The sequence below is a fragment of the Scleropages formosus genome, chromosome 4, assembly GCF_900964775.1.
Source record: "Scleropages formosus chromosome 4, fSclFor1.1, whole genome shotgun sequence".
Lineage (NCBI taxonomy): Eukaryota > Metazoa > Chordata > Actinopteri > Osteoglossiformes > Osteoglossidae > Scleropages > Scleropages formosus.
The window spans coordinates 32307339-32334622 of NC_041809.1; the positions used below are offsets into that span (position 1 = coordinate 32307339).

The 27284-nt window shown below is 46.9% G+C and overlaps 1 protein-coding gene across 1 annotated transcript in view; it reads left to right on the forward strand.

Moving 5' to 3' along the window:
• Nucleotides 1–27284, forward strand: part of jakmip2 (janus kinase and microtubule interacting protein 2) — a 33677-nt gene extending 6393 nt beyond the window's left edge. Inside the window, exons 2-22 of the mRNA XM_018751552.2 lie at nt 5714–5968; nt 7026–7523; nt 9823–10035; nt 10450–10548; nt 12619–12765; nt 13398–13538; nt 13843–13899; nt 14206–14328; nt 14424–14552; nt 14999–15082; nt 15322–15384; nt 15475–15573; nt 16762–16860; nt 18647–18700; nt 19339–19404; nt 19646–19714; nt 20599–20676; nt 22212–22415; nt 24359–24424; nt 25721–25802; nt 26384–27284. Of these exons, the coding sequence (XP_018607068.2) occupies nt 5840–5968; nt 7026–7523; nt 9823–10035; nt 10450–10548; nt 12619–12765; nt 13398–13538; nt 13843–13899; nt 14206–14328; nt 14424–14552; nt 14999–15082; nt 15322–15384; nt 15475–15573; nt 16762–16860; nt 18647–18700; nt 19339–19404; nt 19646–19714; nt 20599–20676; nt 22212–22415; nt 24359–24424; nt 25721–25771 (2469 nt within the window). The 5' untranslated portion in view covers nt 5714–5839 and the 3' untranslated portion in view covers nt 25772–25802; nt 26384–27284. The remainder of the gene's footprint in view (nt 1–5713; nt 5969–7025; nt 7524–9822; nt 10036–10449; nt 10549–12618; nt 12766–13397; nt 13539–13842; nt 13900–14205; nt 14329–14423; nt 14553–14998; nt 15083–15321; nt 15385–15474; nt 15574–16761; nt 16861–18646; nt 18701–19338; nt 19405–19645; nt 19715–20598; nt 20677–22211; nt 22416–24358; nt 24425–25720; nt 25803–26383) is intronic.

Consider the following 27284-nt stretch of genomic DNA (forward strand, 5'->3'; position numbering starts at 1 on the left):
TGGGGGCAGGGTGATGCAGGGGTTTGGCCTGTCCCTGGTCTCTGGTGGGTCTGGGGTTCGAGTCCCGCTCGGAGCGCCTTGTGATGGACTGGCGTCCCGTCCTGGGTGTGTCCCCCCCCACCTTGTGCCCTGTGTTGCCGGGTTAGGCTCCGGTTTGCTGTGACCCTGCCTGGGACAAGCGGTTTCAGCCACTGTGTGTGTTAACGTTGTGTAATTTGTACGCTGGGCCGACACTTGAATGAGAGCCATGAGCTTGACATCGAAGCGCCTCTTAATGTGAGTCCTTGAATGTGACAGTTAGGTGCTGATGGACGTGTGGCCTGTGCCCTCGACTCGGCTGGTCTATGTGGCGGCCAGTGCGTAAATGTCCCAGTTAAACAAGCGCCTTGGTTTATTTCCATTGCAGAAGTTGTGTTTTTATATACGTGTGTGTGTGTGTGTGTGTGTGTGTGTGCTTTCTGGGTTAATCAGGCATTAGCAGCTGTGTGCCGTGTGCCACGTTTAGGCTGGGCCCTGATCCAGATGTGGGTCTGTGCGCGCTTTCAGCTTCAGCGTTTGACGCTCTGGCTTGTCCCAGTTTTTGGCTCTGACACGGTAAATAATCCTCAGCAGCAGGGTCACCGCTGCTGTCCTCGTGTACACCCTCGCGGTCAGATTGTGGTAAATCTAATCGAAGGCATCCTGAAAAAGTTAGGTAGTACCTTTTAAGGAGAAGTTAACGTGGGAAATCCTGAGGAGAGATGGTTTATTCTCCCGTCTTCCCTCCCCTCTCAGTTATAACCCTTTCATTTCAGGGTAGGCTGGATTGGCATATTAGGAAATAACTAAGAAATAGAACTAATTAATAAATTAATAGGGGAATAATAGTGTAGATTCAATACTCATCAATTCTGTTTTGGAATCTGTTAAAATATTTTGAATTTTTTTGTAATTCTGAACAATGTATGTTGTATTGCAGTGTAACACAAACGCTGAGCAGGAGTTTGTTTACCTAATTAAATATTAAGTCCCCAAAACATACTTGTGTTTCTCAGCCCTGCTGATAATAAGGAATAAGAAATGAGGTTGCATGCATGGCTAACACCTGTTTTTTCATGGTGGGCATGGGTATGGTTGTGCTCCGGACAATCTGGAAACCTCCTGGTTATCCATCCAGGTTCTGAGCCAAAAGGGCTTGGGTTCAAAACCCAGCTGGCCTTTCTGTGCTGCACAAGTCAGATGAACTGATTTATAAAAAGCAGCTGCTGTGTGCATCTATAGATGTGCATAAGATGCAGGAAAATACTATGTTCTTAGCTAGTCTTGAAGACCATAGAATAACATGTTGAATGAAACTCCAGAAATCCATTTTTTTGCACCCTTTTAATTATAATATTTAATATTTCCTCTGAACCCATCAGTGTTTTCTTTTGAACAACTGCAGTCTGGGTTACATTCTTTCCTGTATTGTGACATTCTGTTACAGAGAAAATTTCACAGTTGTGGAATTTCATGAAGCAGGTAAAATTCTGCCAAAACCACACCCCCCCCCCCCGCCTAAAAAAAAAAAAAGGAAAAACACTGAGTTGCAGGTCAACATTGTTTCATAACAATATAGGTGTAATTTATGCAAGGAAATGGCAGGAACCGTGCAGCGGAGAAATGGAGACGAACATTTCCGTCTGATATGAAATGCTAGTTGTTTCCAATTATCTACACAGCATCGCATTACAAATTAAGGCAAAGGCCAGATGTCAAGCTGGGAATCAGATTTCAATGCGTTCTTTCGGTGGGCGCGATCCGCACGTGCGTTAGCCCCACTCTGACTGTTATCGCACCATGTTCTTCGGTGCTGCTGAAAGGATTTGCTTCTTTTTTTTCGCCGCCCCCCCGTGAAGAGCTTTCTTTATCAAGGGCACCCATGCGTTGCTCCGCCGCCTGCTCTCCGCTCCCTTTCTGTCGGAGGGGTGCGGGAGGGAGCTGGGTATTGGCCTCCGGCACCCTAGAGCATAGTGGAAAAATGTCTGGGTTTTACATCATAATTACTGCGTTGCACCTGGGGGGGTCAAGCTCGAGAAGTCGGTGAAATCGAGAGCCGCCACATCAGGCCTCCTCGTGAGGCGCGATAGACCGGTCACGGCCCAGGGAAGGGAAGGAATTCATCACCTTGGGTGTCTGAGTTCACAGGCATGTAGACAGACATACAGATATTTTGATTTTTTTGACTGATTTTTCGCTCTTTTTTTATTTATTAGCAGACGGTCCTTCGACTCTGAGAATAACTGTTTAAATATAGATCTCGCCGTGATGTTTTCAACATAATTTTCTCCTTTCGCCAAGAAGAGTTTTGCTCATCTTGGTGTTAAAAACTAACATGACCTTAATCGTCGAGACTGAATTTTCGTAGTTGACGGTTGGAGTCGGAGCCCGACAGTTTACGTGTAAGCGTATGCAATTCTTTTTTCTTTTTTTTTTTTTCGGTAACAGGGATTTTCGCAGCTCTTCAGGTCGTCCCTGTAATAAAAATAGCTGCAAGATGTGTGCAGTTTCACCATTTCGTTCCCTGCCGGCAGCGATCGGGTCAATCAAGTGCGTGGCGCTCACATACTGCTCTCTGCAGAGTGTGTAATTTTTATTTTTATATCGTGTAATTCATATATGAATATACCTTATCTGCCATTGCATTCAGATTAATATTTGTTTTGTGACACATTTTTCTAGTACTTTATAAGAACCACGTGCCTTCAAACAGCAAATCTATGCCTATTTCATGCCTGGTTTGTTATGTTGAAATATGAAAAATAATCATGTATATAGTGCTGAACAAGAATACTGTAATAAACAGTGCTGTACTATAATAATTTATACCAGCATAAACATGTCGTCTTTGAAAAGGAAGCATTTTATTCAGTGGCCGTCTGTCCAGATGTGCTTTTTAACCCATTTACATCAGCAAATATGATTTCCCAGATTTATGTCAGCGAAGGGACCTATTAACTGGCTCATATTTGTTCTTTGATTACTAGGGGTTGAAATGCTGATTGATTTTTTTTTTTTTTTCCTATCTGCAGTGACCTAAATGCATAGAAATGATTTCCGTGATTTTGGATGCAGGCCTGTTCCGTGCAGCTCGTAGTTCCTGCACATGCCCGAGCTGTTATTAAATACTAAACAACATCTGGTGCTTTTTATATGCCGCCATGGAGTATAATCGTTCAGGCGCTATTCCGTTTCTGTGGTTTGCCATGTAAGAATTATGCACTCGGTTCTAGGGATCATTTTGTACCAGGGAGTAAAGTGCATTGCTGCTTTTACGGTGGTGCCGCCGCGGTACCGTCCACGGTCGAGCGAAATGGCCGGTTGAGTCGTGCGCCTGTCTCCATCGCCTCCTGCTCAAGCGAGGGCTGCGTTGTGTTGGGAATGCTGCAGTGCACAGGTTGCCATGGAGACGTCCAGCCATATTGTCGGTTGTGTTCCTTGAAAGCGCATCCTGTCACCGGCGTCACGGCCATCCCATTAGCCGCAGCCAATCAGAGGCGCCCGGGCTCCTATCTCCCCATGCGTGCGTGCGGCTCCTGTGGCGGAGCTCCTCCCTCCGCTGGCTCCCCTGCATTATTCTTCCAGTGTGACCCCACCCCCTCTCCCAGAGGGTACGAGGGGTTTCCAGAGAGGGCCGTAGCTGTAGCTTGGTTTTGACAGAGCTTGGCTTTGGACCAGGAAGCAGAATTATAAAAGCTCACAGCATGTGAGAGATCACTAGTCCTTAATAAGCAGTTGTGTGAGCATGAGGAACCCAGCTGAGACAGGTAGAGGTGTGAATTAGGGACCAGTGTAGAAAAATCTGAGCTGATCACTTGGTGCAGCTGGTAGCGTAGTGGTTAAAGCTGCTGCTTTTGGGTCCAGATGGCACAGGTTCAAAACCCACCTTTAGTTGTGGTACCCTTGACCGAGATACTTGCCATAAATCGATCCAGTAATGATGCGCAGCTCTATAAATGGGTAAATAATTATAAGCAGCTTAATGTAATGTGTTGCTTTGGAGAAAATTGTCAGCTGAGTGAGTAACTGTCAATTATGACATCACCATAATTAAATGAGACATTGCACAACATGGGGAATATATAATGTATAAATCGGCCATGGTCGTAGTTGGATGAGTCACGTTGCTCATCAAATGCCTGATACGAAGAGTTTGGGATTACGACAGTCTATTTAAGGGTATCAGACAAACACATTTTGACAGTCATGTGTTTGAAAGTGAGGGGGGGTGTGGTGGTGCAGTGGGTTGTACCGGGTCTTGCTCTCTGGTAGGTCTGGGGTTCGAGTCCCTCTTGGGGTGCCTTGCGAGAGGCTGGTGTTCTGTCCTGGCTGTGTCCCCTCCCCTTCTAGCTTTATGCCCTGTGTTGCCGGGTTAGGCTCCAGTTCCCCGCGGCCCCATATGGGACAAGCGGGTTGGAAAGCGTGTGTTTGAAAGCTGGTTGTACCTTTGTATAGCCTGAACTGTATGGTAGGGAAAAGGGTCTGTTCAATGAATAAGAGTCAACGATGGCATTGTTGTCATGACAACATGTGCGTATTGGATTTTTTAATGTTTTTACTGGGAGGTGACACATTTTGGGGGCACAGTGGGTTTGGCTGGATCCTGCTCTCTGGCGGGTCTGGGGTTCAAGCCCCGCATGGGGTGCCTTGTGATGGACTGCTGTCCTGTCCTGGGGGTGTCCCCTCCCCCTCCAGCCTTACGCCCTGCGTTGCCAGCGTAGGCTCCAGCTTGCTATGACCCCCACTTGGGACATGCAGCTTCAGCCAATGTGTGTGTGTGATTACAAATTAGTAATTTGACCAAAGGTTATTTAGACACTGGTAAATTCTAGTGACATACTTACCAAGAATGTTGGCCATCAGTAGGACTTAGATTTGTCCTCGACTTCCTGCCGTTGGCGGTCTGTCGCATCCGTCAATCTGCTCACCTCACAGAGCTCCAGATATGATCGAAGCGGACTGGCTGCGATTGTGAGGGGAAGAGGGGCCGTGTCACGTTGGCACAGCACAAGGAAACCAATATTCCCAGTGATGAAGGCTCTAATCAAAGGTTCCTATATATGTCTGAGCTGAGAATCTGGATCCCTTTGTGGAAGGTGGCAAAAATTTCCCCAAATATTACAGCATCATCAGCAATGGGTGACTTTCTGAAATTGTGGAGAGATGTGTGCTAAACTCAGGATTATTTCATTCACAGCTATGATGATACTAACATCCAAAGGAAATATATAAGCAATTTTTTTTGGATTTTTCCACTTTTATGCTTCAAGGTGTGACATATAATAATAAAAAAAATGAAATATCACACTGAATAAATGGCTAATTATACATGGTCCACTCCCTCACTTTTGCCAAACTAACTACTTGTCCTGGTCATGGTTGGAGAGGTCAGGTTTATATATATATACATATATACTGTAAATATATATATATGATCCCGCTGGAGTATTTGTATTAAAATATAATTTTAGAATAATTTTACATGTATAGATATATAATTATTCTAAAATGATATTTTAACAAAAATAGAGTAGTGGGATCATATATACCATCAACTATAAAGTCATAATTCCAAATTAAATATAAATTATTCTGAAATTATTTAAAAATGACATTTTAACACGAATACCGCAGTGGACTCGTAGAATTCCCACCACCAAGTTATCAAATATTTTTGACTTTGTTTTGCTTCCAGGTCTTTTGAATACTAGGAGAATGAGGAAGAGGAGGGATTGGAAGCATTGGAGGACCTTAGTGCATTTCTACGAGGCGATGGACATTTCAGCACTGAAGCATTTTAAGAGCTTTAGTTTTTGACCCGATGGCGAAAAAGGGCCGATCCAAGGGTGAGAAGCCCGAAGCGATCATATCTGCCTTACAGGCAGCCAACGAAGATCTCCGGTCCAAATTGACGGATATTCAGATCGAGCTGCATCAGGAGAAATGCAAGGTAAGGGACTCAGGGTTGGATCCTGCAGACGTACTCATGTGTCAGTGGTCAGTACTGCAACACACTCAAAAAGTGTTTACTGCAGGACGAGGAGGGAAATTTCTATGAATATTTACGTGCGCGCCCGAATATTTTCTTACGTTAAAAATGGACATAATAACAAAAATGTCCTTATGTCCATTTTTTGCATTTTCCATTCAGTAATGTTACATAAAGCATAATTTTGACATTAATTTCTACTGGATGTTAGTTTTTAGAAAATATTCCACATTTTTGTCATTGGAAATTTTGGCACCGCGTTTCAAGCGCCGAATATTCTGATACCTTTTAGGATGTGATGCGTTCTAGAATGTTCTGGTCCCTTCTAGAATCTTCAAATGACTGCGAAGTACCAAACTAAATCTGACACTCTACAAGAACTAGTGGTGTTTTTGTAATCAGTCAACTTTAACTAATCATAATCAACGCAAAAATCGACATAGCTAACTTTGAGAAGTTTTGTTATGTTGTGTAATGAATGAACTGAATGAATGAAAAATATTGACATATATGTAAATACTATGTATAATGTAGTTACATATGCATATGTATGGGATATGGTTACATACGGGACAGCTCGTAGTGTAGGGGTTAGAGTCAGTACCTTTGGCTCTCAGTGTTGCAGGTTTGATCTCCATTTCTGGCTGTAGTACCCTTGAGCATGGAACTTACCCTAAGTTACTCCGGTAAAATTACCCAGCTGTATAAATGGGTAAATAATTGTAACCTTAATACCATAAGTTGCTTTGGAGAAAAGTGTTGCGTAAATGTGTGTATATATTTTCATATGCTCAGAATGTAAAATTTGCAATACGTTTCAAATGCAATCTTATCACAGTTGACCACTATGGACAGCTGGACAACAGGCAGTAATTGATGTGTAAGTCTGATGGGTTTGTGTTCAGAACATGCTGCCTTCTGAGCCGTCAGTCCGCTTTGTCCTTCTCGAGATGCGGGAAGGCTGTTTTTCACGTCCAATAACGTTTCTCAGCTTTCTGCTCTGTTGCGCCTCCCCCAGGTGAACAAGCTGGAGCGCGAGAAGGTGCAGGAGGGCAAGCGGATTCGCGAGCAGGAGCAGCACCGGCACACGGCGGCGCTGACGGAGCTGCGCGCTCGCTGGCACGAGGAGAAGCAGAGGGAGCTGCAGGCGCTGCGCGAGTCGCTGGGGCGCCAGCACGAGCAGGAACTGGCGCGAGCCGCCAAGCTCAAGGATGGAGAGAACCAGCGGCTGAAGGCGGCGCTGGGCGCCCTGCGGGATGGCAGCGGGGAGAAGGTGCGCACCACCCTGGTGCTTGAGGCCCGCGAGGAGGCCCGCCGCTTCTTCGACCAGGAGCGCGTGCGGCTCCTGCAGGAGATCGCCGAGCTCAAAGCGTCCAAGAAGCAGACGGACGAGGCGCTCAGCAACATGATCCAGGCCGATAAGATGAAGGCCGAGGACCTGCGCACTGAGCACCAGCTGCACCAGGAGCAGATCTCCAAGATTAAGTGGGACTGTGAGCGCGACATTCGGAGACTGGTAAATCTGCGCTGACGCAAACCGGTAAACGCTGTATGGATACACACTGGTAGATACTGCACTGTAGACAGTGTACAGACACACACACGGCATTGATTCATACACACACATTGCTGGAAACCACATGTCCCAAGCAGGGTCACGGCGAGCGGGAGCCTAACCCCGCAACACAGGGTGCAAGGCTGGAGCGGGAGGGGACACACCCAGGACGGGACGCCAGTCCATCGCAAGGCACCCCAAGCGGGACTCGAACCCCAGACTCACCATTGCGCAGGACCCGGCTAAACCCGCTGCACCATCGTGCCCCCTAGCGTTGATTCAGAAGCATCCGGGAGCGCAGCAAGGTCAATGGTGAAAAATCAAGGTCATCAGCAAACAGTCATCCAATCACAACCGCCGACCTTTCGGGGTCACCTGACAGCACATATAAATACATCGCTTAGGCCACCCCCCTCTTCCCCCTCTTCTCGCCTCCTCTGCGTCAATAAAGGCGTCTCCACTGGTGTCGAAACAAGTGCAAATAAAGTCATCAGTTTACCAGCAAATCACACACACACACACCTCAGAGCTGTGCAGAAGCTACCTGGTGAAGAAGGAAGCTGTCAGACAACTCAAACTAACAACATGGGTGTAAAATATGGTCAATTATGAAAAAAACACTTTCCAGCAAGTACTGTAAATATGGCTGTTCTGAATAGTAGTAATTACTGATGAATGTTGAATAATGTACTGGTTGAACTTGTAATACTGTACCGATAGACTGGTCAGTAACTGCTCTGCCACGCTCTGCACCGAGCAGTAAATGCTGTCCCGACGCACACCGGTAGGCGCCTTCCAGACGCACTGGTAATGCGGTAACGACACAGAGCAGTAAATGCTCTACTGGGAATAAACGCTTATAAAACACAGTAAATATTCTCTCTGCAGAGCCGAACAAGAAAATAGTTCTGGGATAAAAGAGCCCCCCTGTATCTCAAAGCACACTGTTCAGTGTATACTGTGCCGAGACAATATTACGTGGAATTAATTTTAGTGTCCGGCTTTCGTGTTTACTGAGAATGGAGTAAACACATTGTCTGCCTGAACCGCTTCTCCCATACGGGGTCGCGGGGAGCCGGAGCCTAACCCGGCAACGCAGGACATAAGGCCGGAGGGGGAGGGGACGCACCCAGGACGGAACGCCGGTCCGTCGCAAGGCACCCCAAGCGGGATCCGAACCCCAGACCCACCGGAGAGCAGGACCCCGGGCCAACCCACCGCACCCCCCTATGGAGTAAACACTCAGATATAGTTGGTATTATTAGTTGTAAATTAACTTAATATCTTTTTTTAATCTAGAATGGCCAGGAGGGCTGGGAAGCCACTAGCACTTGGTCCCCACAAATTTTCTTTCCTCCCTTGACTTTCAGTTGGGAATTTTTTGCTTCCTTTCCTCCACGGCCAGTAGACAGACACAGACGCTCGCACGCTTGCCCCGAGCGGGGTCGGGGTGAACCGGAGCCTGACCCAGCAACACAGGGCACAAGGCTGGAGGGGGGGAGGGGACACACCCAGGACAGGACGCCGGTCCACCGCACGGCACCCCGAGCGGGACTCGAACCCCAGACCCACCAGAGAGCAAGCGCAGGTCAAACCCGCTGCACCACCACACCCCCCACCAGTAGACACACTTATAGCTTTAATAACTAATAAAAGGGACAGCTGGTGGCTTGTGGTTAGACTTACTTTCTCTGGGTCCAGAAATTGCACATTTGAGCCCCACTTCTGGCTGTAATATAGCTGAACAAGGTCCTTACCTTGAATAGCTCCAGTTAAATTTTCTGGCTGTATTAATGGGTAAATAACTGTAAGCTTGTGACCTTAACATTGTTAGTTGCTCTGGAGAAAAGCATCAGCTAAATGAATGAATGTAACTGGATGGATAGTTTAGTGTATAGCCAAATATCTATTTGTCTGGCGTCTTGCAGCTTTATTCAGCGCTCTGCCACTGTGTGAAAAGAGAGCTCTGTAAAATTAATAGAATTGAACTGTTTAAAAAAAAAAAAAAAATTTAAAAAGTTACTATAGAGAGAAAATTCCAAAATCTGACCGCCGGTATTAAAACAAACCAGTAAACAATTGTATCTGTGCTGATAAACAGTCCCTAAACACCGACGGAAAGGGACTTTGAGATGTTTTCGGTGTTCGCGACAGAGCTGGACGCCACTTTCTGCAGGGCGGACGCAACTAACGCTCCGCAGGTCGTGAGCGCCGTGTGAGGTGAGCCTCCTCTGCTCACCCCTGTGACCCCTGTGGACAGGTGGATGAGATCAAGGCCAAGGATCGCACCATCTTCTCGCTGGAGAAGGAGCTGGAGTCGGCCACTGGCTTCCTGCAGAAGCTGCAGCTCCAGAAGGACGCGCTGGACGAGCAGCTTTTCCTGGCCAAGGAGGCCGAGTGCAACCTGGGGAGCCCCAAGCGGGAGGTGCCGGGGCGTGCCGGGGCAGATGGAGCAGAGCACTGTGGGAGCCCGGTATGGAGACATGGGGGGTGCGGTTGGGGGGGGGGTCTTAGCGGAGACCACATTCAGAAGTAAATTAGGTGTCTCCAGCGACACAATCTCCTCTTTATTTTATATGTGTGTTTGATTTGTTTGTTTGGCATCAGTGGTTCTCAACCCTCCTTGTGGCGACTGTGGATTTTCTGGCGCTGTTTAAAGGGCCAGTAAATACCAGCGCCGTTTCGTTAAAAAAAAATCGGCTTCTGAGACATCTCGAGGTGAAGCTACGGGCACCTTTGATGCTTGGCGTGCTGCAAGAAATACACCGTCAAAGGTCGCACACGCTGTTGCTCTCACTGTTTACTTACCCATGCGAGCAGCCCCTGATCCCCGCTGCCGTGGTGCTCGCTCACACACCTGCCCCCCGTCTCCCTGTGCGTTTCCCAGGACATGCGTAGGAACCAGAGGCGCTTAGCGGAGCTCAACGCCACCATCCGGAAGCTGGAGGACCGGAACACGCTGCTGGTGGACGAGCGGAACGAGCTGGTGAGAGCCCGGCCTGTCCTCCGTCTCCAGACCCTCATTGGTTCCGCGTCCAGTTAGTGGCTTCACTTCTGCTGGATTCTCTCTAGCCTCGAACTCACTTCCAGGGTTTGATCATCCTGAGCGTGTTGGATACATACCGGGTCACTTTAGAGCTCTGAATTGATCGCACGAGCACAGCTAGGTGTGTCTGTACATTCGCTGGGGGGTGATCACACTGGATAGATTTTTGGGTGCAAAAGATCATTGCTGTTCTTCTGCTTGGATTTTCTTTAATAATCTGCGTATAGACTGTTCCTTATGATAGCTGGTTAACTTGGATGTAATTTCCTTTGGCTACACTGTCCAGGGATGACTTGAGCACATCTGTGTTCTGAGCGTTATAAAACAGCAGTTCGAACCGCACTGACGTATGGCTGTCTGCACGTTAAACTGTGTTGGTTAAAATCATTGCGATGAAGTGATGATGATGATGTGTTTTTAAAGCCCTTTTGTGAGCTGGGCGCAGTCCGCTTGCGGTAATTCCGTAATCACAGTGGTATGTGGCTTAGAAACCTCCAGAGTCCCTGAAGTAGTGTTTTAATCACAGTTTTTCATTCCTTTAAATGAAATTGTTTACTTAATTTTAAGTAATGCCGTTTGTTTAAGAGCAGTTCACACACACACACACACACACACACACACACACACACACACACACACACACACACACACACACACACACACACACACACACACACACACATTTTCAGAACCGCTTGTCCCATACGGGGTCACGGGGAACCGGAGCCTACCCGGGAACACAGGGGCGTAAGGCCAGAGGGGGAGGGGACACACCCAGGACGGGACGCCAGTCCGTCGCAAGGCACCCCAAGCGGGACTCGAACCCCAGACCCACGGGAGAGCAGGACTGCGGTCCAACCCACTGCGCCACCGCACCCCGCTAAGAGCAGTTCAGTGGCTATTTATTTAAACTGGGCAGAAATATGAAAATACTGTATCTCTTGCTAGTACTTGTTATTACTTTGTTTGTGTGGATGAGAAATTAATTCAAGCACAAATGAGGTATCTATGTGTGCTTGAATTAATTTCTCATCCTAGACTTAAACATGAGTACCTGAAACTAATAGGAGTGCTTTTGTTTGACAGTGGGAGTGCATCTTGTTGCTTGTCTACCAATATTGAGTAATGCCCCAAAAAGTATTTTTCAATTCACTGTTCGGTGAAATTTGGATCATATACTTATGATCTAAATGTTCATGATGTGTGAATGATGTCATATCGTGTGTGTCTTTGTATGTGTGATCACGTGTGTGAATGATGTCATATTATGAGTGATATGAATACGCATCTTATCAACATAGTGCATTTTCATGTTTTTACCTGTACGCAACACCGTGGTTTTACAGAGCAAAGGTCAGTTAGTGGGATCTCCGGTAGCGGAAAGTCTGAGCCGTGGTGCTGCAGAGCTGTGATTATGAACCAGATGAATTTAATAGCTACATTTCAATTAACAGATATGTCAGTAGACCTATCAAAGTAGTAATATTATATGAATGGAAGAAATTATTACTTTTGCCCTAAAGAACAGGTTTCTATTAGTTGTTTAATACTACCCATTGCTTTTTAAACATTGTACCCATTCAGCAAAAAAATTTTTTTCCTTTTATTATTAACTTTTTTCCTGCTGACTGGGGACGGCTGGTAACATAGTGGTTAGAGCTGCTGCCTTTGTATTTGAAGGTTGTCAGTTTGAATTCCGCCTGCTGTTGTACCATTGAGCAAGGTACTTGCACTAAAATTGCTCCAGTAAAAGTTACCCAGCTGTATGAATGGGCAAGTAATCGTAGGTAGCCTAACACTGTCAGTTGCTTTGGAGAGGAGTGTCAACTAAGTAAATAAATGTAACTGAAGTCATAACTAACAAATTACTTACCATAGTCAATCAGAGCAAAACGTCATTTTTCTCTCAACCCTGTGCTTTGAAACTTAAATCGAGTCCCTCGTCCTGTAGAGGCAGAGTGTGCGCAGAGTCCTTGCGTTTGAGTAATGGAGGGTTGTCTCGCTCCCCAGCTGAAACGTGTGCGGGAATCTGAGCGGCAGTGCAAGCCCCTGCTGGAGAAGAACAAGCTCCTCAACAAGAGGAACGAGGAGCTGACCCAATCCCTGCAGCGCCAGGAGGAGAAGCTCAAGGCCCTGACCAAGGAGAATGCGGAAATGGTGGGCCAACTTTGGTGATTTGCGTAGTGCTCACATGCGCCCCAGGTTGGGTGGCATGGCGGCACAGTGACTAGTGCTGCTATCTCACAGCACGTGGGTGGTGTGAGAGGGTGTGGGTTCGATCCCCATTCAGTCTGTGTGCGGTTTGCATGTTCTCCCTGTGTCTGTGTGGGTTTCCTTTGGGTGCTCTGGTTTCCGCACACAGTCCAAAGACATGCTGTTCCACCCGTAGTGTGTGAGTGACAGAGAGAGTGTGTTCCATTGATATATGGGTGCGTGACCTAGTGTATGTAGCAGTGTAAGTCACCGTGGTGAATAAGGTGTGTGGGTTGATAACACTACACAGAGTTCATTGGAAGTGGCTTTGGAAAAAGCATCTGCTGAATAAATGTAAATGAATTGTGCTTAAAATCTATAGACAAAGAGCTGGGGCGTCCACACAACATCCAGGTTTGTGGCACGATACACTGAAATCTTCTTCAGTAACCCAATGATGTAGCTACATGGTACCACAGCATATCACATAGTGTATTTTATGAACTATGCCTGGAAATGTGAATTATGCATCGGGGAAGTAGAAAAGCCTCTGGCTACGAAACGCTGACCTCTGCTCACTGTTCTTCTGCGCACAGAAGGAAAAAATGAGCTCTCACCCACCTCTTAAGAAGCTCCGGTCCCTGAATGACCTGGACCAGGCGCAGGACGAGCAGGAGATAGAGTTCTTGAAGTTGCAGGTCCTCGAACAGCAGAACATGATCGACGACTTGACCAGGGTGAGTTCATACAGCCATAGCGGGGGTCCGTTCCCATCAGCGGTAAAAATATAGCTCTGTTTCAACAAAACAGAAATACAGTTTTCATTACCAAAAGTCTATCCTACACGAGCACCCTTATTTCGAAACCTTACAAATAGAGTTTTTAAAATAATTTAATAACCGGTGCCTGTTGCGGAAATTGATTTTGCTCAGGTCGGTAAATTTACTGGATTTTGGAACAGACACGTACAGTACGACATTCCGCGAGGCATTTATACATTTTACACCTTAGTATTGATGCTCACTTTGATGCTGTGTCCAGGACAGAGAAAAACTTTTGCGGAAGAAGAGGCATAAAAGAAGCTCCAGGCCTATAAAGGTGGGCAAATGTGACCATTTACACACACACACACACACACAATGTCTGAAACTACCTGCCCCAAGTGGGGTCGCGGCAAGCCGGGGCCTAACCCGGCAACACAGGGCGCAAGGCTGGAGGAGGAGGGGACACACCCAGGACGGGACGCCAGTCCATCGCAAGGCACCCCAATCAGGACTCGAACCCCGGATCCACCGGCCAAACCCGCTGCACCGCCACACCCTCCTTGTGACCATTTAATGCACACACATTTTTTTTAGCCTTTCTTGTGAAGGCTTCTAACCAGCCTTATGGTCCTCATGGCAGCGACACATTGTGGTGGACACCTTTTTCGGGTACGACGAAGAGTCGATGGACTCCGAAACGTCTTCGGTGGCCTCCTTCCGAATGGACCGCACGCCTGCAACTCCCGACGAGGACCTAGATGAGGTGAAGTTGAGTAAAACAAACTCGAAGAGTGATTTATAGACCATTTTGGGAAGACACGAGGGCTAGTAGCTCACTCCCGCACCCTACCACCCCAGGGTCTGGCTGCGGAGGAGTCAGAGCTACGCTTCCGGCAGCTGACGCGGGAGTACCAGGCCCTGCAGCGAGCCTACGCCCTGCTCCAGGAGCAGAAGGGAGGCATCCTCGATGCAGAGATAGAGTCAAAGGTGACACGGCGCTACTCCGTTCGTGCTGGTATTACATTATTGAGGCATTTATAGTCGACAGTTTCAGGTAAACCAGTTGAAGTTAAGTACAGTACACTAAGCAAAGAACGTGATGCTTCCTGATATTGAACCATCAACTTTTTGGCTCTCATTGTGGTAACTTCTCCATTTAGGCAGACGTTCTGAAACCTTGGCTGTAGGAATAACAGTAGATGACAGCATACCAATCTCTGCAAACACCCTCTTTAGAAGTGTAAAAGTGTGATTTTGTACTGTGCACCATGGGGTTTTACACTAGCAAGAGTGCCGGTCGATATTTAATGACTGAAACGCAAAATAGCGCCACGTACGAATCTGTGTGACTTTCTCCAGTGCGGAATAACCCTGCAGACCGTGGGCTCATGTGTCTCCTTTCTGCAAAATGATTTCGGTGGTCTCTCTTACAGGCTCACGAGAAGCTGCAAGCAGATGTTCTCAGGTACAAAGCCAAGATTGAAGATCTCGAGAACGAGCTCAATCAGAAGGGACAGGTAACAACGGGCAAACATACTCCATTTCAAATCGAGCCACTACGTTTTTCACTACGTCAGACTGGTAGAGCAGAAATGCGTTGTTTTGTGCTGCTCGTTTTCAAAAACTCCAGTGGCTCCCGACTGGAGTTTGCCCTCCGTGCTTCGTGCTTTGCGCTCGGTTGTCGATAAAATGTTAATTCAGCCGCACGCTGTTTTTCGCATTCAGGTCATAGAAAAAAACTCTTCTTTTGTCTCAGGACTCCAAGTGGGTGGAAGAAAAGCAGTCGTTCCTAAGGAGAAACCAGGAGCTTCTCGAAAAGGTCTCCAGTACAACTGTTGAACGCTCTTTAAAGCACAGTTAGCACCTCAGCAGGGCATGGCATCAAGACATATCTTACCTGGTCTCGCAGGTCGAGAAGCTTGAAGTGGATATGCGTCGCCTTCAGCAGGAGTTACAGGACTCCAGGGACCAGAACGAGTTACTGGAGTTTCGAATCCTCGAGCTGGAGGTGACCTTTACTTTCCGAACTCTTTAGAAAACTCAGCTTAACTTTGGCCTGATGATGATGTATGATGTGTTTTTCAAAGTTACACCGCGGTGGAAGGAATCCATCAAAAACGAACGATGAGCTACGTATCTGTGTTTGATACCTTGCGTGGCGTGTCTAGTCAGTGGACCCTTCGCTCACAGACCCGGGTCTGTTCGGAAAGTTGCTGGACGCAGATCAAGCACAGAACAATCAGAGACCGCAAAGGACTTCCGGTACAGAAACTCTGAAAAACGAGGCTCAAGTGCAGAGTTTAAATCACACACATTTCAGAGCCGCTTGTCCCATACGGGCTTACGCCCTGTGTTGCCGGGTAGGCTCCGGTTCCCCGTGACCCCGAGTTTAAATCAATTAAATTTATTTCCAGAGGGCGCTCTTCTCATCGGAGTAACACAGAGCATTGAACAGGAGATAAAGCAGGACAGTTCCAGAACTGTGACAATGTACGGCTGAGATGACCAAGCAATCCGGTCGGCAGCTGAGGAGAGGAAAACAAAAAAACTCCCAGTCACGACAAAGGGGAGAAAAATAAACCTCTGGGGGTCCAAGTGCCAGTGGCAGCCTACCCCTCTTGGGCATTCTTATGTGGTAATAGAAGACCTACGTATACCAGAAGTAATAGTCCAGGCCCGGCTGGTTGATCCGGTGGTGGTAGTGAGTGGTCGTCCCTTCCCGGCTTCCGGTGGCATCTGGAAGGCACCGGTACTCTGGTTTCACTGCCGGTATCAGAGCTGTTTCTAAAGGTGCCATGACTCTGCCAAACCCCCTTTACCTTTCACTTTCTCTGCTGGTTTATGTTGGTCCTGCCCTGGGGACACACAGCCAGCTGCAGAGCTGTCCCAGGACTGCTAAATGGTAGCCAGGCTGCAGCCCACGTATACACAGTCCCAGGATTTCTGCACAGCAGGGCGACTACATGACTGACATACAGATCCGCATTCCGCATTCCAGCCGGTCAAGATGAGCGCAGAAATAGGTCACGCCGCCTCACCAGCACCTCGCTGTGTTTGTCTCCCCATCCGTTCGTGGACACGGAAAAGGGATCTGTCACAGGATGTTCTGTCGAGATGGGTGCCTGTGTTATTGGAGCACGAACGCGAATGGACTCGTAACATCACCACGTACTTGTTTCTTCCTCCCGTCGTGCAGGAGCGGGAACGGCGGTCTCCTCCGTTCAACCTGCAGATCCACCCGTTCACGGAGGGGGTCAGCGCCCTGCAGATTTACTGCATGAAAGAGGGAGTGAAGGTAGGACAGATAGGTGAAGTCAAGCGCCGGAGGGCTCCTGGACTGGTGTTTTTGCCAATGATCAATTATGAGTTAGGTTTAAGGTCAGAGTTAGGGTTGTGGAGGGCAGGAGAAGTGTTTACTGGATCCAGTTTGAATGTAGAATCTAACAGCAGAACTTTGCACTACATTTATTTATTTAGAAAACAGTTTTGTCCAAAGCAACTTCCAATGAACTCTATGTGGTGTTATCAGCCCACACACCTTATTCACCATGGTGACTTACACTGCTGGGTACGCTGCTTACACTGGGTCACTCATCCATACATCAGTGGAACACACTCTCTCTTTCTGTGTATCGCTCACACACTATGGGTGAACCTGAACAGCATGTCTTTGGAGTGTGGGAGGAAACCAGAGCACCCAGAAGAAACCCTCAAAGAGGCAGGGAGAACATGCAAAGTCCACACAGACTGACCGGGGATTGAACCTATGTCCTTTCACACCCTCCAGGCACACCACACACTCCAGACACACTCTGTCACTCACACACTATGGGTGAACCTGAACAGCATGTTTTTGGACTATGGGAGGAAACCAGAGCACCTAAAGGGAACCCACACAGACAGAGTGTGGCTCAAACCCATGTCCTCTCACACCACCCAGGCACTGTGAGAAAGCAGCGCTACTTGCTGTGCCACCATGCTGCCTTTTCTTTCAGAGGGTGTTCTTCTCAACGGAGTAACGCAGAGCGCTGAACAAGAGCTAACTTGTAACTTTATAAAGTGCATTGCTGGGGCAGGGAGACACAGCGGGTAGTGCTGCTGCCTCACAGTGCCTAGGCTGTGTGTTTGGATGTGGCTTTGATTCCTGCTCAGTGTGTCTGGAGTCTCAATCTTCTCCTTGTGTTTGCTTGGGTTTTCTCCAGGTGCTCTTGTTTCCTCCCACAGTCCAATGACATGCAGTGCCGGTTCACTGGTGACTCTAAATGACCCGTAGTGTGTGAAAGTGTCTGTGATTGCTCTGCAAAAGGTGTCCCCTCCAAGGTGTACCTTACTTCACACCCTAGTGCTGTCGAGACCACCGTCACACTACACTGAACTAGTGCTTATTGGTAATGGATGATTTCTGATGATTTCTATCTAATGTAAAAATATTGCTAATTAATTTTAAAGAGGTAATTTTTAAAAAATAAATTAAAATAGATGATAAATTTATAACAATACGTTTTCTGAACCGCTTGTCCCATACGGGGTCGCGGGGAACCGGAGCCTACCCGGCAACGCAGGGCGTAAGGCCGGAGGGGGAGGGGACACACCAAGAACGGGACGCCAGTCCGTCGCAAGGCACCCCAAGCGGGATTAGAACCCCAGACCCACCGGACAGCAGGACCCGGTCCAACCCACTGCGCCACGGCACCCCCCGTTTATAATAATACACACACACACACACACATTTTCAGAACCGCTTGTCCCAGACGGGGTCACGGGGAACCGGAGCCTACCCGGTAACACAGGGCGTAAGGCCAGAGGGGGAAGGGGACACACCCAGGACGGGACGCCAGTCCGCCACAAGGCACCCCAAGCGGGATTCGAACCCCAGACCCACTGGAGAGCAGGACTGTGGTCCAACCCACTGCACCATCGCACCCCCCACAAATATCGTTTATAATAATAAATGAATAATTTTTCTTCAATGGATTTTCGACATTAAGTTAGGGTTAGGGTTGGGGTTAGGGCAGCATTGCACTGTGGGCTCAGTGATGCTTCTTTTGAAAAATGATTTTTTTTTTGTTCCTCTTTACCAGGATGTCTGTATTCCTGATCTCATCAAGCTCCTCGATATTCTTGGTGATAATGGGGTAGGTTCATTTCCTCATGTGATTATTTGTACAGAAAGGCCTTTTCTTTACATTAACTGTTACGTCTCCACCATACTAGGTGTACAGCAAAAACTTTTTGATGGGTTTTGGAAGAAATAGGTGCGCCGTGCTACGTTTTGTTGAGTTGCAAGGTAAAAAGCTATGGAACGATGAATCGCTCAGAGAGGATAAAGACAGAAATTACCAACATGATGGAAATTCAGCAGTTTTCACCAACTCTGCATGAGTGCAGGTGTTGCAAAGCAGGATGTAAAAGATACAGACAGATGCGAACATACAGAGCACCATTATTATTGTCTTTAAACTGAACACTAAATGTGGAGCTGCTAATGTGTTGGAATGGAAGCTGGAGGCCTCAATAGTAAATGTAATATTTATAAAATTATAATTATAATTTATAGTAATAATATAATTTATTAATTGTGAAGTAATAATAAAATAATTATTATTATTATGGCAAAAACTGAGTAGCAGATAGTTTGAAGGAGCTCATGCTGGTAAAAATCAAAGGAAAAAATCTGCGATTGGCCGTGGATTTATTTGCGTATCCTTTCAGTTTTGTGAATTTACACTTCCTGTGTTGTTTTCGTTGTGGGTTTTCTGGAACCTACCTGCAGAACCTGAGAAATGAAGAACAAGTAGCCATTATTCAAGCCAGTACTGTCCTGTCTTTGGCAGAAAAGGTAAATACACAAGATGCTTTTCAATGGGTTCCGTGTGATCCAGCTTGATTTTTAGGGTTCGAAAGGGCAAATATTCATATCTTTTTGCGCGTGTTTGTACTAACAGCGGGGTAAGTTTACTGAAATAATAGCCCACCTTTCTTGCTGAAGGTCTTTTAGCTAAAATTGTGCAGAACATCTGTCCTCTTAGCCACTGAGGTCTATGACCTTCTCCTTCACCCTGTGTGTGTCGCCCCCCTAGTGGATCCAGCAGATTGAAGGCACAGAGGCAGCGCTGCACCAAAAGATGATGGACCTGGAGCTTGAGATGGTTAGTGAGCAGCCGTAACTAATCTAATTTAATGATCGTACCGATGAATAATTAACAGCTAGTCATTTACAGCTGATTGCTGCAGCAGCGGCCTGAATTTTGAGCTGGATTGATGATGACGGACGTGAAAGGTGAACAGGAGGTCGTACTTTTATCTCGCTTTCGGAGAAACGATTATAACGCGACTAAATATGTCTAAAGGTATCGGCAGAAAAGGATGCGTGTAATTCTGATACCGCTGTACATGTTGATCATAGCAGTATGTGGCCTCACTACTGTGCAGTGATGTAATGATCCTTCACACTTATACAGTATTTGCCTCTCACATTAACTTTAACTCATTTTCTTAACTCAGTCGCCAGATTTTTTACCCTTGATGTGGACTGGTTTGGACAGGTGTTTTTGCCAAAATAGATGTTAATGCAAATGCAGATAGATGCAACGGAACGAATATTTACCCGGCGGACTTTTCGGTTTCCCCGGCTTTTCAGTCGCCGCGACTCCTGCCACGCGTCCGAGAGCGATCGTCCAGGAGTCGACTCGTTTTTCTCCGGACGTAATTCATAGAGGCTCTGGCCCACGCCAGCCCAAAAACATGACAATGTGGTAGAGAAGTTAGCTTGAAGTGCGTTGCGCCGGCGGGTCTGCGAAAGCGGCGCGTGTCTCTGTGGACCGGGAAGCATTTTTTACGTGGAACGAAAGACTGGGCCACCTGCGACTTCAGAGTCTGGACATCGGTGTCCCGAAGTCGGGCTTTTCCGAGGTCCGGATTTTCCGGCGAAGGGCTTCGTTCACGGTGACCTGAAAGAAACGAGGTGGCGAAAGTGTTTTTTTATGGCCGATCCCTGGAGCTAGGCTCCTCAGAAGGATGCTCTTGTTCACAGGAGATGTTCCGCAAGCAGAAGGGCTACCTGGAGGAAGAGCTGGACTACAGGAAACAGGCCCTCGACCAAGCGTACATGGTGAGCCGTTTCTCCGTTTCGCCATTATTTCTCTGCCCTTGGTCCTCAGAGGAATGAAAAAGGTGACGGGGCTTTCACAAACAGTACTGCAGATACATTTAGAGTTGCACACCGGTATCCGGTATTAGCACCATATCGTTTACCTTTTTATTCGATACCACTGAATATCCATTTCACGAATTTCCGGTACCATTGTTGGTATTTTAGCTCAACAAAGGCTTTATTTCCTCTAATATTCTTCCAAAAAAAATATTTAACAATAATTGAGGATATTTGTTGAAAATTTTACAAATTCGTGCTTTTTTGAGAAAGACGGTGATCTACAATCACGTGACCAAAACGACACCAGTGTGATTTGACTGCGGTGTAATCCACACTTGTCTCTTTGTGTGGCCTAAACCTTCAACCCTCCATCGCATAACAAAATCTTGCAGATGATACTCTTTTGATTCACCCACTATTTATACCCAACTTTGGTTTGTGCAGCAGGCAGTGTGGTCAGCTGAGGGAGAGGTTTCGCATGGATGGATCAGAAGTGTAGTGGCATGATGGCACAGTGGGTGGTGTGAGGGGTGTGGGTTCAATTCCTGTTCAGTCTGTGTGGAAATTGCATGTTCCCCTGTGTCTGTGTGGGTTTCCTCTGGGTGCTCTGGTTTCTTCCTATAGTCCCAAGGCATGATGTTCAGGTTCATCTGCAGTGTGTGAGAGAGAGAGTGTGTTCCACTGATGTATGGATGTGTGACCCTGTGTATGTATTGTATCTAGCAGTAAAACTCTCTGTGGTGAATAAGGTGTGTGGGCTGATAACACTATGTAGAGTTTGTTAGAAGTTGCTTTAGACAAAAGTGTCTGTTAAGTAAATTAATGTGAGTCAGTGTATGTTGATTATGATTAAAGTTTACTGATAACAAAAACATAACTGTTTCTTCTAGATTGTCAGTTTTAGTTTACCATTTTACAGCAACTGGAAGATTGTAGAAAGCACCAGAACATTATAGAAAGCATCAGATCCTAAAAGGTACTGGAATATTTGGTGCTTGGAATCCGGTGCCAAAATTCATCGAAATTGGCTAATTTCAAGAATGTGGAAAACCTGACATATAGTACAAACTTAGGCCAAAAGTGTAATAAATCTAACAAAACTGAATGGAAAATGCAAAAAAAAAAATACTGAAATAAAATTTTTGTTACATTTTGTTACATTGTGCTGTGCGACATTGATACTGTACCATATCGCTTAATCTTTAACGGTGTCCAACCCTAGATACTATACACCACTTTAATCAAAATGGGAAGTGAAGGCAGAAGGGCTCTTGCAAAGCACAAGTCAGTGGTCTCATCTAGCGGAGGGTCAGAAGCCATGTGATGCTGAGTTATACAAGCAGTTCGCGAAAATAAAAAACTGTCGAAAACTACCAGGCGGGGCCTCTAGGTGTCGCTGCTGTGCTGCTTCGATAAATACTGAATATAGTGCGTACCCCAAACTGCACTGCTGGAGAGCCTGATCGCTCACAACTAATCCTGTAACCCACCAGCAAATCCAGGAGCTCGAGGCCACGCTGTACAACGCCCTGCAGCACGACTCGGCCGTCAAGTACGGCGAACCGCTGAGCGACGGGCAGAAGGACGAGCTGCGCATGGCGGTGGAGAAGCTGCGCAGGCAGATGTTGAGGAAGAGCCGGGAGTACGACTGTCAGGTGCTGCAAGAGCGCATGGAGCTGCTGCACCAGGCCTACCAGGTACTGCACCGATAAACACCAGGTGCACCGGTACCCGTGTGTGTTCATCAGCTGGCTAGATATTTAGAGGATTGCGCAAACCCATGAGGGATTAACACCTGCGCAAAAGCACCACGTCGAACCGGATCACCTATGAGGAGTAACCTTTACACGCATTCACACATCAGTGTTGATTGGTGCACTTTACATGTATACATTGGTATACCTCAAATTCACACCAACATACCTGGTATGGCCACACTATCCACACCAACATGCCAGTTCTTATTTCTAGAAAAATTGCAAACTGGTACAAATTCACCTGCACTCATCGGTCGGTCCCATGCCCTTCGGCACGTCGTACACGCGAGACCCCTAGGCACCCCTAGGCACCCCTAGGTACTGGTGTGCTCAGCTTTTGGCACATGGTGGCCCTGATGGGGCTCACACTGGTCATCAGTATTCCCGTTGTGTCATGACGGAGCATTTTTCCCCGTAGTTAATTCTCGTATCTGTTGTGAGAGAATCGTGTAAATAAAGTTTGAGGTGAAAATTTCACTTGCTTGATAATGCTAATTCTTGCAAACTCACAGGTCACATGAACCAGTTAACATTGACAGTAGTGTATAATAATTATAATAATATTGTATATAATATATATTTTATATAATATATATTATAATAGACATTGCTGCAGTGGTTCAACACTGACACATGTGAATGTGGTGGTAAAATTAATTTGATGTCAACCCGTCCAGTGGTAGGGTCAAGACGTACACACACACACACACACACACACACACACACACGCACTCTTCCAAAACCCATAACTTTGCAATTCTGTGTTTACTTCTTCACTAATTAATTCATGAAGGTGCACCGCAGCAAGTCCATCTAGAGGGGTTGCGTGAGGTACGATCACAGAAAGCTCTGCTCGTTGGAATCGCATAAGGATTTTCATTATAACTCTGCCTTTTGTGAAAACACATGTGGTTTAAATAGGGGGATGGGGCTACTGTAATGTAAAGCAAGATTTGGGGCAAATACAGAAATACTATGATTTATGTGGAGGAATATTGTAGAAAAGGTCAAAGTCAAATGCCATGCGCTTTTGATGGCGCTGGTGAGGTCGGCTGCTGTCACGACTGCTCCGACCTAACTTTCCTTTACTCATTTTTACTTAGTATGCCACATAAATTTTTATAATTCATTGCACACCTGTTTATAGATATTTATATGTTTTGCTCTACATCTGCATAAATAGATTGTATATGCATTTTTAGATTTTGGTACCTGTTATTTATTTTTTTAGATTGTTATGTCGGACAGCTGTATAAAGCATTTCACTGCACGTTGTACTGTGTATGGTTGTGTTTGTGACAAATAAAATTTGAATTTGAATTTGAATTTTTACTTCACTACTTCTTAATGTGCAACTGGCCCCATGGCGGCTATAGCTACTCCCTTTGGATTCGGAGTTTGCAGGTTCAAATCCACTTCCAGCTGTTGAGCAAGGTACTTACCCTGAATTTCTCCAGTGGAAAAAATGCTCAGCTCTTTAAAAAGGTGAATGATTTTAAGTAGAAATGTGACTTTGATCAATTTTGAACTTGGGCAGTTGCAGTTCACCAGCCGCACAATAGGGGGCAGTAGTGTGTTGGAGTGTCCTGGGTGGGGACACTGGGCATCATCTTGTCTTTCAGGCTTCATATCTGTAGCTCATTTGACCGCATGTAATTCGTCACTGTGATTTACTGAAAAAATGCCCTGGGGAATTAGCAAAGTAACATTTCCTGTTGCTGTGTCACATGTCTCTCTGAAAGAGCCAGTATGACAAATATTTTGGACAGAATACTGCAAAGCACCTCCAGCTGGCTTCCATCCTGCAGGATTTATTGCTGCTGCTATTAAAATAAATTTGAACGCAGAAAAGAAGTACACTGATGTGCCTTGTTTCCTTGTAGAGAATCCGAGACCTAGAGGATAAAACGGATATTCAAAAGAGACAAATCAAGGACTTGGAAGAGAAGGTGAGTTTGTGCCGTGGTTAAGGGCACGGACATGTGAGCTCAGTACTTAATTTCATTTGCTTCTGTGTTATTTCCTGCTGTGTAAGTGCGTAAAACTGTGAACAGATTTTGTAGGAAAGCTATATAATAATAGTAATAGCAATAATAATTGCGTGTGCATGGGTTTCCTCTGAGTGCTCTGGTTTCTTCCCACAGTGCAAGGCCATGTGTTTCAGATGCACTGGTGACTGTAAATTGCCCTTTGTGAGTGCGTGTTTGTAATTGCCGTGCGACGGACTAGGGTCCCATGCAAGGTGTACTTTTTATCACGTCCTATGGATCTTGAACCGCAGAGAGTAACTGGAAGCGTAGTGGTGAAAGCTGTTCTCTTTGAACCCAAAGGCTGCAGGTTCAAAGCCCACCTCCAGCTGTAGTACCCTTGAGCAAGATGTTTACCTTGGATTGCTCCAGTAAAAATTACACAGTTGTATAAATGGGTAAATAACTGTAAGTTGTTTAATACTGAAAGTCACTTTGGAGACACACGCACACACTGCATGAAACCACTGGTCCTGAGTGGGGCAAACTGGAGCCTAAGCCAGGCTGTAGGGGGAGGGGACGCACCCAGGACGGGATGCCAGTCCGTCGCAAGGCACCCCAAGCAGGACTCGAACCCTAGACCCGCCAGAGAGCGGAACCCGGCCAAACTTGACGCTGAATGAGTAAATGAATAGACTCTGGACCTGGACTTGGTTAAGCAGTTATTCACGAAGGAGTGATGACCATAGATCCTAGTTTATGATGCTTCTCCCCGGTCGGTGTCGTAGACGTGAGTAAAATCCGTACGGCACCAGATCACCTCTGCCGGTCTCACTGGACCTCGTCCTCGATCGCTTTAAACCCGCCAGCAGCACGCAATCGCGCAGCGAGGAGGTCCCTGTGGCCCGGCAACAGACCTCGTATCAGTAAACACAGGCTGCTTTTTGCATTACACAAAGAGGTAGGACCGTGGCGTTCAGCCCGCTGTGCGGAAGAAAAAAAAACGCGTCAGTCTTTTCCTTCCCCGCATTTATTCAACGCTGAGTTACAACAGCGCTGCTCGGGAGTAACGAACAGCGTTTTACCCCACGAGTTTAAACTGTCGTGTAAAAGTCAATGCTTTCAATGTGTGGATGTGCAGCTTTTTTATTGAGATGCTTTTCAAAGATCTGCCCAAGGATAAGACTTCTTTTTTTAAAAAAAAAAATTTTAAATCAAGGCTCCCTTTAAAGTTCCTCCCCTGACTAACACATGCTGTCTGTTTTCCTGTTCCCACAGTTTCTGTTTCTCTTCTTGTTCTTCTCTCTCGCCTTCATCCTTTGGCCTTGATGTGTCGTGACACATCCTCCCCCCCGCAGAGGTGAGTTGTTCCCTGCGGGTTATTGACAAGGCGACTCGACTTCCTGTTGGTCGGAGAAGCTGCGTGTTAAAAACACACACACACACACACACACACACACACACACACACACACACACACACACACACACACAGAGTGCTGTTGCCTTTGGCTCGAAAGTCACGGGTTCGACTGTCCCCTCTACCTGTAGCACCCTTGAGCAAGGATCCTACCCTAAATTGCTCCAGTAAAAATACCCAGCTGTGTAAATGGATCAACACATTAACATTCTAAGTCACTTTGGCAAAAAGCATCAGGTCGGTGTCCAGTAACATTGTATTATTGAGTGAATCCATCTGCTTTTATGGGATGGAAATAAATTCCAGGTATGTTGAACGAGGCCCTCGAATACATAGACTGCGGCAGCTCTTGTTCGGATTTCGTTCCCCGTTCGGCCATTTGCACGTCCCCTGCGTTAAGATCTTGTCTTCTTTGTTTTTCTCTTTGCCCTTCGCTGTCCTCCCTTTGTTTTTATTCCCACCGGAGTCCCTTCCACACGCGTGACGACTAGGCTGTAACTCTGTCCGCCTCTCTTCCCGCAGATGCGCCAGCAGAGCGGGGTGTTTTCCAGAGTACAGCCGTCCGTCTCGCGTCTCCCGATGACTCCAGGCTCATTGGATGTTCCAGGCTCCCGATGTTCTCACGGCTCACGTCCTCTGTAGGAACGGCCACTTTTCCCAGAGTGCATCCGAAATGGGCAGGGCTCCGGAGGCGTTTCGTACGTTCCTTCGAAGGCCCGGGCCACAGTCACGCGCGATGCCGTTTTGGACCGAAATCTCTTTAGTGGGAAACTTGAGCTGCGGTGCCACGGTTTGGACGGGAAGCTCCCGGCGGCCCACGAGGGAAGCTTGTCTCTTGACTTTGAATCGAAACCAAAGTGAGGAAGACCTTATCTCTGCCATGCAGGGGAACGCCATGCCACGCGTCGGATGACTCCGAGAAGAGGAACGGCAGGCCCTGTCGGCAGGGCTGCTCTCGCCCCATCGCCGGACCCCCCATTAGGGCAGCTTGCAGCAGACGCTCCAGTCCCACACTCCCTATTCTCTCTCTCTCTCTCTCTCTCTCTCTCTGTTTCCATGCGTCTCTCTTTGGACCTGATCGCACACGCTGGGATAAGAGGTTCTCACTCAGGACCCATAGATGAGTTTATGAACATATTGGCCAATGGTCACCTGACATCAATAGAGTATTGTAACGTCTCCCGCCCTCTCGGCGCGGGCAGGCTTGGTGTAGAGCGAGCGAGAGCGAGAGAGACAGATGAGGAGTGAAGAGGGGATGGAGGGACTCTCCCCGGTTTCCTCACCTCCTCTTGTTTCGTTCCATCCGTTAACCTTTTCGGAAGCAAACCCAGAGGTCCTCAAGCACTGCGATGTTCTCGCAATGAAGAACGAGGACCGAGTGGACCGTTCTGTTGCCGTATTTCTTTAATTCCCTGCACTAAGC